This window comes from Scylla paramamosain, chromosome 38 (genome assembly GCF_035594125.1).
Source record: "Scylla paramamosain isolate STU-SP2022 chromosome 38, ASM3559412v1, whole genome shotgun sequence".
NCBI lineage: Eukaryota > Metazoa > Arthropoda > Malacostraca > Decapoda > Portunidae > Scylla > Scylla paramamosain.
In genome coordinates, this window is record NC_087188.1 from 10,644,063 (window position 1) to 10,659,098 (window position 15,036).

A 15,036-nucleotide genomic window follows, 5' to 3' on the forward strand; every position below is an offset into this window, starting at 1 on the left:
TAAACACCAGACAGCTTCCATTCCCTCTCCACCGCAAGAGACTCATCTCTCAGGAGAGCCAACCCTCCTGGGACAACACATTCGGCGACCTTCTCTGCATCGCGTCTATGGGTCTTCTTTAATGACTTCACATAAGGTCATACATTAGAAGAGACATTGTGAGTGTAAGCACCGCTTGGATCAGTTCAAATTTGGCGCTTTGATTAGTGATATGTGGATACTTTGATAAATACGGTTATAATAGCTTATAATTTAGTTTTATATGTTTACACTTCATTGTCTTTTATTTTGTATTAGTATATTATGATAAGAGTGAAGTTGATGTATATTATTGGAAGAGAAAATACTATTTTGTGGATTGGTGGATGGGTGTGTAGTGCGGTGCTGCTTGGTAGAAGAAGGGAGGAGGGTGAGCAGACGTCATACAAGGAGGGACGGTGAAAGGAAGGCTCACATGTGCCGCTGCCTTATTTAACCTGGATTTTCGCTGAACAGGACAGTGACATGGGCCATGACTACCACTGTGTGCTGGTGCAGGCTTGCTGCTTGGCGGGAAGTGCCTGTGAGGGCCAGCAGCTTGTCAGGAGGGCCAGGGAGACTCAGAATATTGGTAAGTAACAGCCACCGCTTGTCTAGCTGGCGGAGTTTGATAATGTTTTCCTTATAATAAGTGTGTCACGCATAATAACGAACCAGGAGAGTTAGGTTAGTGTCCATGTTTAAGGAAATTTCTATTGAAACATTGTTTTTATCTTCGTTTTTATTTAAGGCTCATACGTATTTTCTTCCCGTTAGGAATACATTCATGACTCAATATTGCACGTTTCTATTAATGTTTTTAATCTTCATTACAAATACTCACAAATTAACTACGACAATATTAAAAACCACCCAAACTTAATTTTTCAAAATCTTATAAGCTGAGATGGAGGCAGGCTTTCCCTATATATCCGCCATTATTTGCTACATCCCTCACTAATCGTAAGTAAATCCTGTCACTAAATGGAGCCACATGACTCTGTTTTGATATCCGCGGATCAGATATAAACATCAGTGCTTGATTTTGTTGTGATGAAGGCGTAAATAAGGCAGACTAGCGGCTTTTTTCTCTACCGGGACCGCCGCCATATTGGATAGCCGGGTTGGAACCTGTCGATATTCCAATTATTTTATATTTTTCTTAACTGTTTTATTTCGGTTTCTAAATAAGTTTTTATGGTTTTTAAAATTATTTCGTTATTTTTGAAGTTTTTTTCTTAATTCTGTACAGTGAAATATGTTAATTTTTTAGGCGTTTTATACGTATATAAGGGTCGTTTCCTGGTGCATTTTTCATACCCTGTCAGACTCTTTTTTTTATTTAAGCTTGTAATTAAGATTTTCTTACTTCTAAAAAAACGCTTATGATTTTAAAAGTGTTTTTTCGTGCTGTTAAGGTAAATATGCGGCCTTTAGAATTACTTGTAGCCCTGTTAAAAGTCGGTTTTTCGACGTTTTATTTATATCAAATTTATTTATTTCGGGATGTAACTAACGTTAAATTATTTTTAAAGATAGTTCAGATTTTTTAAAGTGTTCTGCATTTCCATTAACTGAGATTTGTGGGCTTGATTATTGTTTTTATGAATTTCAAAGTTCCAACATTTTTTCACATCTTAAATTTAAATTTCTTTATTATTACTGAGGCTTGAAATGTTTTGATATTCTAGGTAAAAGTTAAAGTATATGACAAGTCAAAATATATAAAGGAATCCAGTCTGGACGTAGTATTTAAAAATTCGATTTTCAAAATGAAATAACGAACGTAAAAAACGGACCGTGTGACGTCATGAGCTGGCGTGACGTCATCAGACCGAGACGCTTGTCCTTCCACTCCCTTCAACAAAACGTAACCTAATCTGTAGCGTTTTCCAAGAATAAGGAGCACACTATTGGGGTGGTTTGTGCATAGATAAGTGGTGGATGGTGGATGAGTGTGTGTAATGAGTGTACTGATGTGTGTGGAGGGGGAAAGGGGGAGCGAGGGGTGTGCCAGGTGATGAGCAAGCCTGCTGCAGCTCACCACCTGGCCTGTCACTGCTTCTCTGTGCCTGCCTGCCTGCTTGTTGCTGCTGCTGTTGTTGTTGTTGTTGTTGTTGTGTGTGTGTGTGTGTGTGTGTGTGTGTGTGTGTGTGTGTGTGTGTGTGTGTTTCCCAGCATAGGCTTTCGCACCACCACCTCTTCTGCCCTCACAGCTCTCCGTTTCCTCACCCAACCCACGCTCCCTTTCATCAATCTCTCTGATGTCCTTAGTGACTTCCCGTGTTTCTTAATGTTGCTCTATCCAACTTAATAATTTTTCTATAATTCACCCATTCTCTTCACTTGGTATAAAGTATAAGTACGCCTTCACTGTCTTTGTATTCTGAGCATTCGCAGTGTAATATAGCCTCTGCAGCTTGGCATAGCCCTCTTTTAGAGTATTACAATTATAATTACCACCCAATAGATATGAACCCAGCAGACCTTGGTGTGTATTGTAGGAAGGGCGTGTCTTTAAGATTCACAAATAGGAACAGGAGGAAGAAAAGTAAGGTGAAATGGAGGAAGAAAAGTAAGGTGAAATGGAGGAGCTAGAGAAAAGAAAAAATGCTAAAATCATCATAATTTAAATAAACTTTAAAAAAAATAAATAAAAGAACAAAATTTTTATCACAAATTCCATGTTACAAGAAGGGCATATTTTTTTTAAGCTTATGAATAATAATTAAAATATAAAAATAAGGGAGTAATTAATGGAGGAGATAGAGAATGATAAAACAATGCCAAAATCAACACCAGAAAAAAAAATTAGAGAAAGCACCATGAAAAACAAGAATTAGTAAAATCTCAAAATCCCCAGGTCTTCCACAGACTTCCCACAGTCCTGCCCTCCTCCTCACACCATCCCCAAATCTTCCACAGTCTTGCTACGGTTTCTATCCTTCTCTCTGTAACTTCATCTCAAGTTTCCTTTCTAACCGTTCTATTGCTGCTGTGGTAGACGGTCTCTGTTCTTCTCCTAAATGTATTAACAGTGGTGTTCCTCAGGGTTCTGTCCTGTCACCCACTCTCTTCTTATTATTCATTAATGATCTTCTAAACTAAACTTCTTGTCCTATCCACTCCTACGCTGATGATACCACCCTGCACTTTTCCACGTCTTTTAATAGACGTCCCACCCTTCAGGAGGTAAACATATCACGAAGGGAAGTCACAGAACGCCTGACTTCTGATCTTTCTAAAATTTCTGATTGGGGCAGAGCAAACTTGGTATTGTTCAATGCCTCAAAAACTCAATTCCTCCATCTATCAACTCGACACAACCTTCCAGACAACTATCCCCTCTTCTTCAATGACACTCAACTGTCCCCCTCTTCTACACTGAACATCCTCGGTCTGTCCTGTCTGAACTGGAAACTTCACATCTCATCTCTAGCTAAAACAGCTTCTATGAAGTTAGGTGTTCTTAGACGTCTCCGCCAGTTTTTCTCACCCCCCCCCCAGCTGCTAACTCTGTACAAGGGCCTTATCCGTCCATGTATGGAGTATGCTTCACATGTCTGGGAGGTTCCACTCATACTGCTCTTCTAGACAGGGTGGAATCAAAAGCTTTTCGTCTCATTAACTCCTCTCCTCTAACTGACTGTCTTCAGCCTCTCTCTCACCGCCGCAATGTTGCATATCTAGCTGTCTTCTACCGCTATTTTCATGCTAACTGCTCTTCTGATCTTGCTAACTGCATGCCTCACCTCCTTCCGCGGCCTTGCTGCACCAGACTTTCTTCTTTCTCTCACCCCTATTCTGTCCACCTCTCTAACGCAAGAGTTAACCAGCATTCTCAATCATTCATCCCTTTCTCTGGTAAACTCTGAAACTCCCTGCCTGCTTCTGTATTTCCACCTTCCTACGACTTGAATTCCTTCAAGAGTAAGGTTTCAAGACACTTATCCACCAATTTTTGACCACTGCTTTAACCCTTTTATGGGACTGGCATTTCAGTGGGCATTTTTTTTTTATTAGATTTTTGTTGCCCTTGGCCAGTATCCTTCCTACATGGAAAAAAAAAAAAAAAAAAGTCATCCTGCTGGTCTTTGTCTGTCCTGTCCTCCACACACCATCCCCAGGTTTTACCAGAACACCTTAACCTAACCTAGCCTAACCTAATCCCACGTTCACAGGTTGGGACCCCTCAAGAGACCTGCCCAAGTGTTAGTTTGTGATGGAGGGGCAGCTGCTGATGGGCAAGCTTGGGGATCTACTGGAGGAGCAGGAAGAACCTGGAGGGAATGGTGGAAGTGAAGTACTTGAAGAAGCTCCCTACACTCACCCCCAAGGATTCCTTCCACCTTGACGACTGGTTTTCTGCTGTACAGACTACAGACCACTGGTGAGAGAGGGAGTGTGGGGGAGGGAGGGAGGGAAAAGGATGTGGCTGAGGTAGAGAGAGGGAGACTGGCTAATGATGGATGGGAGGGAGATAGAGAGAGAGAAAAGTGAGAGGGAGAGAGTGGGGGAAGCTGACTAGTGGTGAAAGAGAGAGAGAGAGAGAGAGAGAGAGACCAGTAGTGAAGGAGATCCTATCCAACACATTTGCCTAAGACAACAATATCTCACCGTAATTGTACCCGATCTAACAAATTTCCACTTTACAGAACAATATTTCACCCTAATCCAGTCTCCTCTCACCCTACGTCCCCTGCACAGGCCGCTGACAGGGTGTGACATCAATATCCAACACCTGTGGTATGTGCAGGAGCTGGCAGAGGGGCAGGGTGACAGGGCCCACTGCCTCACCATCCCTGCCCACCATGCCCCTGACAAGTTCGTCACCTGGGTACATGCTCAGGCACCCCTGCAGTTATTCTCTAGGTGATCTATGTTTTCTGTTGATATACATTGTGAAGCTTTCTACTTGCAAATAAGAAAAAAATGTTTCTCAGGTTATGTAATGTATTATAGCTTTTTTCAAGTTCACAGAAGATTGTTACTTAAGTTCTTATAATGTTCTCATTAATAATGCATTAATAATGCATTATTAAAAGATGAGTTAGATCAAGAAAACAGCCTTGAAAACTATTATTTTATTAAAGAGCCTGTTAAAAATAGTTGACATAGGATGATGAAAAGTTTGGGAACACATGCTTGGATAGTGAGAGTAAGAGCATGAGCAGAGCAGAGCACTGAGAGGCGAGAGAGGTGCTTCCAACCCTCAGCTGCTCTCCTCCCTATCACTGCACTGGTGATTGATTGACTGGGGAATGGAAGTAGCTAGATGCTGCATGGCCAGAGAACACTAGCCTCGTGAGGTGTGGCAATATATTAGTGTGATGATGGTGTGTGTGATGAGAGGCTAGTGTTCAGTAAATAGGTGTAAATAGATAGGCTTCATTCATGTACTGCCACTACTTCTTGCAACTTCCTTTATGTTCTTATGTGTGTGTGACAAGAGGCTGGGATGCATTCTAAATGTTTCAGTGTCTAAAACTCTGATATTGTGGGTTAGGCTGCAATGGAAGGGAAAGATCCATGATACCGTGACTAATTATCTCTACTGCCTATGAAATTGTGGAGAGAGGAAAGTGGTTTGATTTGCAGGCCTTGTGTGATATGGTTGATGAGAGGCTGTGACTTTGTGGTGAATATGGAAGTAGTAATGATATAGCTATGAGAGAGAGAGAGAGAGAGAGAGAGTGTGTGTGTGTGTGTGTGTGTGTGCGCATGTGTAAAGACAATTTGTTCCTCCTTTGGTTGGCTTGTTCATTACTTGTACTCACCAATTGAATCCTGGTTCATCATTGCATTTCCATTTCTTTCACACTTGTATACAGTAATGCAATAATGTCTAGTCCATTCTGCCATGTGTGTTGCATGTGCAGACATTGGTTGCATTGGTAGAGGGTTCTGGAGTGATAGAGAGTGATGAGGGAACAAGTGGTGAGTGATTGCTTATGCTCTTCTTCCATTTTGTAAAGTCGGGGGGTGATGGTGGTTGTAGCTGGCAGTGTCCCTGTGTACTTGGGTGTGTCTGGGTGTGGGTGACTCGGGTAAAATTTTGTATTTTTCACGTAATTCATCAAAGTTTGCGTTGCATATTGAGTCTTTAGTGTGTATAATCCTTGCATTACTTAATTTTGATGTCCTCGACTTGTTTAACCTTTTTAGGTGTGGTAGCCATACATTTGGATTTAATGAGTACTTTTTTACCGGCAGGCGAGGACGACAGTTGGAATCCGTGTGAGATAGTAGGCCGGCCCAACTTCCAGTAGTGATGGATGGGGAGGCATGCCTGGTGTGTCCTGGGAGCAATGTGTTTGATGAGGCTCTGGGATGACTGAAGTGTGTCTGGTGAAGGATTATGAAGGGTATATGCTTGTGTTCTTAAAGGCTTAACGTCTTTATCATGGCATTCAGTAGGCCATAGTGGAAGTTGTGGGGCTTGACATTTGTATCACAACATTGAACAGGCCATATTGGAAGTTGTCAGTGTGTGAGTGATGAAAATGCAAAATTGTAGGTGTCAGATTTTGTTTACTTGAAAATTAACTCTATGCTGTAATTTTTTATTTATTTTTTTCTTTGTTTTACATATCTTAGATGAGTTTAGTTTTTGTCATTAGTATATCCAGCCTATCTATCTGTTCATCTAACACCTTCATCAGTGCACAGGTGGAGAGTGTGAGGGTGACAGTGAGATGATGCCTTGCAGGGTGCCTGTCTATTGTGCCTCTCTCTGTACATTGATGCCTAAGAGAACATTTTGGTCATATCCTAGTCAGAGAATAGATGAACTATACCTGTGTGTGTGTGTGTGTGTGTGTGTGTGGCCAACACTATGTATGTATATATTTATTGACTTTACAATGGTGTTTATTGCTCCTGTTTATTATTATTCATTCTACAGTGGTGTTTATTGCTGCTGTTTTCACTTTGTGTTCAGATTTTCATGTGTAATTTCTCTCTGTATTCCAGTTGATGTAATTACAATAGTGTTCAGTGTATAGTCCTGTTCTAAGTAGTTATGTTGTAACTCCAATCATCCAGTGCCATGCCTGAACTAATTCCACTCTCATTTTGTTGGAATTCATTCATTCCTCTTCATTATTATTTGTCTATTTCTTTTTATTTATTTATTTTTTTATTTATTTTATTTATTTATTTTTTGTATAATTAATTTTGCATAATATATATATATATATATATATATATATATATATATATATATATATATATATATATATATATATATATATATATATATATATATATATGTGAAAGAATTTTGACCTGAATGTATTTGCTTAATGTGGAAGTGTGTGAGTGTACATTGTTGTATATGTATGTAACAGTTCTGTGTAAAGAATATATTTGTCATATTAAAATGGATTGAGAATTGTTATAAGTTGTATTTTTTATGAAACTATCCTAAAGCCCTGAGAGAGAGAGAGAGAGAGAGTGGGAGGATAAGTCACTGGAGTGGATGGTACAGTATTATTATGCACTAGCTGATGGCAAGCCTTTAGGAGGACCTACACCAAAACCCAGAGCCCAAGACTCCTCCCCTGATATTTACTGTGAGGCTCCAGGTGGTCACACTCGGACATTAGGGTGAATTACATTTCTGATACTGCCTCTAAGATGGCCCTGTCTGATGTAAACACCAGACAGCTTCCATTCCCTCTCCACCGCAAGAGCCTCATCTCTCAGGAGAGCCAACCCTCCTGGGACAACACATTCGGCGACCTTCTCTGCATCGCGTCTATGGGTCTTCTTTAATGACTTCACATAAGGTCATACATTAGAAGAGACATTGTGAGTGTAAGCACCGCTTGGATCAGTTCAAATTTGGCGCTTTGATTAGTGATATGTGGATACTTTGATAAATACGGTTATAATAGCTTATAATTTAGTTTTACATGTTTACACTTGATTGTCTTTTATTTTGTATTAGTATATTATGATATGAGTGAAGTTGATGTATATTATTGGAAGAGAAAATACTATTTTGTGGATTGGTGGATGGGTGTGTAGTGCGGTGCTGCTTGGTAGAAGAAGGGAGGAGGGTGAGCAGACGTCATACAAGGAGGGACGGTGAAAGGAAGGCTCACATGTGCCGCTGCCTTATTTAACCTGGATTTTCGCTGAACAGGACAGTGACATGGGCCATGACTACCACTGTGTGCTGGTGCAGGCTTGCTGCTTGGCGGGAAGTGCCTGTGAGGGCCAGCAGCTTGTCAGGAGGGCCAGGGAGACTCAGAATATTGGTAAGAAACAGCCACCGCTTGTCTAGCTGGCGGAGTTTGATAATGTTTTCCTTATAATAAGTGTGTCACGCATAATAACGAACCAGGAGAGTTAGGTTAGTGTCCATGTTTAAGGAAATTTCTATTGAAACATTGTTTTTATCTTCGTTTTTATTTAAGGCTCATACGTATTTTCTTCCCGTTAGGAATACATTCATGACTCAATATTGCACGTTTCTATTAATGTTTTTAATCTTCATTACAAATACTCACAAATTAACTACGACAATATTAAAAACCACCCAAACTTAATTTTTCAAAATCTTATAAGCTGAGATGGAGGCAGGCTTTCCCTATATATCCGCCATTATTTGCTACATCCCTCACTAATCGTAAGTAAATCCTGTCACTAAATGGAGCCACATGACTCTGTTTTGATATCCGCGGATCAGATATAAACATCAGTGCCTGATTTTGTTGTGATGAAGGCGTAAATAAGGCAGACTAGCGGCTTTTTTCTCTACCGGGACCGCCGCCATATTGGATAGCCGGGTTGGAACCTGTCGATATTCCATTTATTTTATATTTTTCTTAACTGTTTTATTTCGGTTTCTAAATAAGTTTTTATGGTTTCTAAAATTATTTCGTTATTTTTGAAGTGTTTTTCTTAATTCTGTACAGTGAAATATGTTAATTTTTTAGGCGTTTTATACGTATATAAGGGTCGTTTCCTGGTGCATTTTTCATACCCTGTCAGACTTTTTTTTATTTAAGCTTGTAATTAAGATTGTCTTACTTCTAAAAAAACGCTTATGATTTTAAAAGTGTTTTTTCGTGCTGTTAAGGTAAATATGCGGCCTTTAGAATTACTTGTAGCCCTGTTAAAAGTCGGTTTTTTGACGTTTTATTTATATCAAATTTATTTATTTCGGGATGTAACTAACGTTAAATTATTTTTAAAGATAGTTCAGATTTTTTAAAGTGTTCTGCATTTCCATTAACTGAGATTTGTGGGCTTGATTATTGTTTTTATGAATTTCAAAGTTCCAACATTTTTTCATATCTTAATTTTAAATTTCTTTATTATTACTGAGGCTTGAAATGTTTTGATATTCTAGGTAAAAGTTAAAGTATATGACAAGTCAAAATATATAAAGGAATCCAGTCTGGACGTAGTATTTAAAAATTCGATTTTCAAAATGAAATAACGAACGTAAAAAACGGACCGTGTGACGTCATGAGCTGGTGTGACGTCATCAGACTGAGACGCTTGTCTTTCCACTCCCTTCAGCAAAACGTAACCTAATCTGTAGCGTTTTCCAAGAATAAGGAGCACACTATTGGGGTGGTTTGTGCATAGATAAGTGGTGGATGGTGGATGAGTGTGTGTAATGAGTGTACTGATGTGTGTGGAGGGGGAAAGGGGGAGCGAGGGGTGTGCCAGGTGATGAGCAAGCCTGCTGCAGCTCACCACCTGGCCTGTCACTGCTTCTCTCTGCCTGCCTGCCTGCTTGTTGCTGCTGCTGTTGTTGTTGTTGCTGTTGTGTGTGTGTGTGTGTGTGTGTGTGTGTGTGTGTGTGTGTGTGTGTGTGTGTGTGTGTGTGTGTGTGTGTGTGTGTGTGTGTGTTTCCCAGCATAGGCTTTCGCACCACCACCTCTTCTGCCCTCACAGCTCTCCGTTTCCTCACCCAACCCACGCTCCCTTTCATCAATCTCTCTGATGTCCTTAGTGACTTCCCGTGTTTCTTAATGTTGCTCTATCCAACTTAATAATTTTTCTATAATTCACCCATTCTCTTCACTTGGTATAAAGTATAAGTACGCCTTCACTGTCTTTGTATTCTGAGCATTCGCAGTGTAATATAGCCTCTGCAGCTTGGCATAGCCATCTTTTAGAGTATTACAGTTATAATTACCACCCAATAGATATGAACCCAGCAGGCCTTGGTGTGTATTGTAGGAAGGGCGTGTCTTTAAGATTCACAAATAGGAACAGGAGGAAGAAAAGTAAGGTGAAATGGAGGAGCTAGAGAAAAGAAAAAATGCTAAAATCATCATAATTTAAATAAACTTAAAAAAAAAAAAATGAAAGAACAAAATTTTTATCACAAACTCCATGTTACAAGAAGGGCATATTTTTTTAAGCTTATGAATAATAATTAAAATATAAAAATAAGGGAGTAATTAATGGAGGAGATAGAGAATGATAAAACAATGCCAAAATCAACATCAAAAAAAAAAATTAGAGAAAGCACCATGAAAAACAAGAATTAGTAAAATCTCAAAATCCCCAGGTCTTCCACAGACTTCCCACAGTCCTGCTCTCCTCCTCACACCATCCCCAAATCTTCCACAGTCTTCCTACGGTTTCTATCCTTCTCTCTGTAACTTCATCTCAAGTTTCCTTTCTAACCGTTCTATTGCTGCTGTGGTAGACGGTCTCTGTTCTTCTCCTAAATCTATTAACAGTGGTGTTCCTCAGGGTTCTGTCCTGTCACCCACTCTCTTCTTATTATTCATTAATCATCTTCTAAACCAAACTTCTTGTCCTATCCACTCCTACGCTGATGATACCACCCTGCACTTTTCCACATCTTTTAATAGACGTCCCACCCTTCAGGAGATAAACATATCACGAAGGGAAGTCACAGAATGCCTGACTTCTGATCTTTCTAAAATTTCTGATTGGGGCAGAGCAAACTTGGTATTGTTCAATGCCTCAAAACTCAATTCCTCCATCTATCAACTCGACACAACCTTCCAGACAACTATCCCCTCTTCTTCAATGACACTCAACTCTCCCCATTTTCTACACTGAACATCCTCGGTCTGTCCTTTACTTATAATCTGAACTGGAAACTTCACATCTCATCTCTAGCTAAAACAGCTTCTGTGAAGTTAGGTGTTCTTAGACGTCTCCGCCAGTTTTTCTCACCCCCCCCCAGCTGCTAACTCTGTACAAGGGCCTTATCCGTCCATGTATGGAGTATGCTTCACATGTCTGGGAGGTTCCACTCATACTGCTCTTCTAGACAGGGTGGAATCAAAAGCTTTTCGTCTCATTAACTCCTCTCCTCTAACTGACTGTCTTCAGCCTCTCTCTCACCGCCGCAATGTTGCACATCTAGCTGTCTTCTACCGCTATTTTCATGCTAACTGCTCTTCTGATCTTGCTAACTGCATACCTCACCTCCTTCCGCGGCCTTGCTGCACCAGACTTTCTTCTTTCTCTCACCCCTATTCTGTCCACCTCTCTAACGCAAGAGTTAAGCAGCATTCTCAATCATTCATCCCTTTCTCTGGTAAACTCTGGAACTCCCTGCCTGCTTCTGTATTTCCACCTTCCTACAACTTGAATTCCTTCAAGAGGGAGGTTTCAAGACACTTATCCACCAATTTTTGACCACTGCATTGACCCTTTTATGGGACTGGCATTTCAGTGGGCTTTTTTTTTTTATTAGATTTTTGTTGCCCTTGGCCAGTATCCTTCCTACATGGAAAAAAAAAAAAAAAAAAGTCTGTCCTGTCCTCCACACACCATCCCCAGGTTTTACCAGAACACCTTAACCTAACCTAGCCTAACCTAATCCCACGTTCACAGGTTGGGACCACTCAAGAGACCTGCCCAAGTGTTAGTTTGTGATGGAGGGGCAGCTGGTGATGGGCAAGCTTGGGGATCTACTGGAGGAGCAGGAAGAACCTGGAGGGAATGGTGGAAGTGAAGTACTTGAAGAAGCTCCCTACACTCACCCCCAAGGATTCCTTCCACCTTGACGACTGGTTTTCTGCTGTACAGACCACTGGTGAGAGAGGGAGTGTGGGGGAGGGAGGGAGGGAAAAGGATGTGGCTGAGGTAGAGAGAGGGAGACTGGCTAATGATGGATGGGAGGGAGATAGAGAGAGAGAAAAGTGAGAGGGAGAGAGTGGGGGAAGCTGACTAGTGGTGAAAGAGAGAGAGAGAGAGAGAGAGAGAGAGAGAGAGAGAGAGAGACCAGTAGTGAAGGAGATCCTATCCAACACATTTGCCTAAGACAACAATATCTCACCGTAATTGTACCCGATCTAACAAATTTCCACTTTACAGAACAATATTTCACCCTAACCCAGTCTCCTCTCACCCTACGTCCCCTGCACAGGCCGCTGACAGGGTGTGACATCAATATCCAACACCTGTGGTATGTGCAGGAGCTGGCAGAGGGGCAGGGTGACAGGGCCCACTACCTCACCATCCCTGCCCACCATGCCCCTGACAAGTTCGTCACCTGGGTACATGCTCAGGCACCCCTGCAGTTATTCTCTAGGTGATCTATGTTTTCTGTTGATATACATTGTGAAGCTTTCTACTTGCAAATAAGAAAAAAATGTTTCTCAGGTTATGTAATGTATTATAGCTTTTTTCAAGTTCACAGAAGATTGTTACTTAAGTTCTTATAATGTTCTCATTAATAATGCATTATCATTATTAAAAGATGAGTTAGATCAAGAAAACAGCCTTGAAAACTATTATTTTATTAAAGAGCCTGTTAAAAATAGTTGACATAGGATGATGAAAAGTTTGGGAACACATGCTTGGATAGTGAGAGTAAGAGCATGAGCAGAGCAGAGCACTGAGAGGCGAGAGAGGTGCTTCCAACCCTCAGCTGCTCTTTTCCCTATCACTGCACTGGTGATTGAGTGACTGGGGAATGGAAGTAGCTAGATGCTGCATGGCCAGAGAACACTAGCCTCGTGAGATGTGGCAATATATTAGTGTGATGATGGTGTGTGTGATGAGAGGCTAGTGTTCAGTAAATAGGTGTAAATAGATAGGCTTCATTCATGTACTGCCACTACTTCTTGCAACTTCCTTTATGTTCTTATGTGTGTGTGACAAGAGGCTGGGATGCATTCTAAATGTTTCAGTGTCTAAAACTCTGATATTGTGGGTTAGGCTGCAATGGAAGGGAAAGATCCATGATACCGTGACTAATTATCTCTACTGCCTATGAAAGTGTGGAGAGAGGAAAGTGGTTTGATTTGCAGGCCTTGTGTGATATGGTTGATGAGAGGCTGTGACTTTGTGGTGAATATGGAAGTAGTAATGATATAGCTATGAGAGAGAGAGAGAGAGAGAGAGAGAGAGAGAGAGAGAGAGTGTGTGTGTGTGTGTGTGCGCATGTGTAAAGACAATTTGTTCCTCCTTTGGTTGGCTTGTTCATTACTTGTACTCACCAATTGAATCCTTGTTCATCATTGCATTTCCATTTTTTTCACAATTGTATACAGTAATGCAATAATGTCTAGTCCATTCTGCCATGTGTGTTGCATGTGCAGACATTGGTTGCATTGGTAGAGGGTTCTGGAGTGATAGAGGGTGATGAGGGAACAAGTGGTGAGTGATTGGTTATGCTCTTCTTCCATTTTGTAAAGTCGGGGGGTGATGGTGGTTGTAGCTGGCAGTGTCCCCGTGTACTTGGGTGTGTCTGGGTGTGGGTGACTCGGGTAAAATTTTGTATTTTTCACGTAATTCATCAAAGTTTGCGTTGCATATTGAGTCTTTAGTGTGTATAATCCTTGCATTACTTAATTTTGATGTCCTCGACTTGTTTAACCTTTTTAGGTGTGGTAGCCATACATTTGGATTTAATGAGTACTTTTTTACCGGCAGGCGAGGACGACAGTTGGAATCCGTGTGAGATAGTAGGCCGGCCCAACTTCCAGTAGTGATGGATGGGGAGGCATGCCTGGTGTGTCCTGGGAGCAATGTGTTTGATGAGGCTCTGGGATGACTGAAGTGTGTCTGGTGAAGGATTATGAAGGGTATATGCTTGTGTTCTTAAAGGCTTAACGTCTTTATCATGGCATTCAGTAGGCCATAGTGGAAGTTGTGGGGCTTGACATTTGTATCACAACATTGAACAGGCCATATTGGAAGTTGTCAGTGTGTGAGTGATGAAAATGCAAAATTGTAGGTGTCAGATTTTGTTTCCTTGAAAATTAACTCTATGCTGTAATTTTTTATCTATTTTTTTCTTTGTTTTACATATCTTAGATGAGTTTAGTTTTTGTCATTAGTATATCCAGCCTATCTATCTGTTCATCTAACACCTTCATCAGTGCACAGGTGGAGAGTGTGAGGGTGACAGTGAGATGATGCCTTGCAGGGTGCCTGTCTATTGTGCCTCTCTCTGTACATTGATGCCTAAGAGAACATTTTGGTCATATCCTAGTCAGAGAATAGATGAACTATACCTGTGTGTGTGTGTGTGTGTGGCCAACACTATGTATGTATATATTTATTGACTTTACAATGGTGTTTATTGCTCCTGTTTATTATTATTCATTCTACAGTGGTGTTTATTGCTGCTGTTTTCACTTTGTGTTCAGATTTTCATGTGTAATTTCTCTCTCTATTCCATTTGATGTAATTACATTAGTGTTCAGTGTATAGTCCTGTTCTAAGTAGTTATGTTGTAACTCCAATCATCCAGTGCCATGCCTGAACTAATTCCACTCTCATTTTGTTGGAATTCATTCATTCCTCTTCATTATTATTTGTCTATTTCTTTTTATTTATTTATTTATTTTTTTTTTTATTTTTTTTTTGTATAATTAATTTTGCATAATATATATATATATATATATATATATATATATATATATATATATATATATATATATATATATATATATATATATATATATATATATATATATATATATATATATGAAAGAATTTTGACCTGAATGTATTTGCTTAATGTGGAAGTGTGTGAGTGTACATTGTTGTATATAT

General features: G+C 40.2%; 1 protein-coding gene and 1 long non-coding RNA gene across 2 annotated transcripts; both read left to right on the forward strand.

Annotated features, from left to right (window-relative positions):
• The first annotated feature begins 380 nt into the window (after positions 1 to 380).
• LOC135091748 (ribosome biogenesis protein WDR12 homolog) lies at positions 381 to 7,126 on the forward strand. The gene is made up of 4 exons (XM_063989683.1): positions 381 to 610; positions 4,200 to 4,408; positions 4,726 to 4,890; positions 6,232 to 7,126. Exons 2-4 carry the CDS (start codon positions 4,308 to 4,310, stop codon positions 6,257 to 6,259), a joined length of 294 nt encoding a protein of 97 aa, XP_063845753.1. The 5' UTR covers positions 381 to 610; positions 4,200 to 4,307; the 3' UTR covers positions 6,260 to 7,126.
• A 908-nt stretch (positions 7,127 to 8,034) lies between these two features.
• On the forward strand, positions 8,035 to 14,804 carry LOC135091749 (uncharacterized). The gene is made up of 4 exons (XR_010262627.1): positions 8,035 to 8,282; positions 11,863 to 12,064; positions 12,398 to 12,562; positions 13,909 to 14,804. It is a non-coding gene; the product is annotated as an uncharacterized LOC135091749 (long non-coding RNA).
• Positions 14,805 to 15,036: the final 232 nt, after the last annotated feature.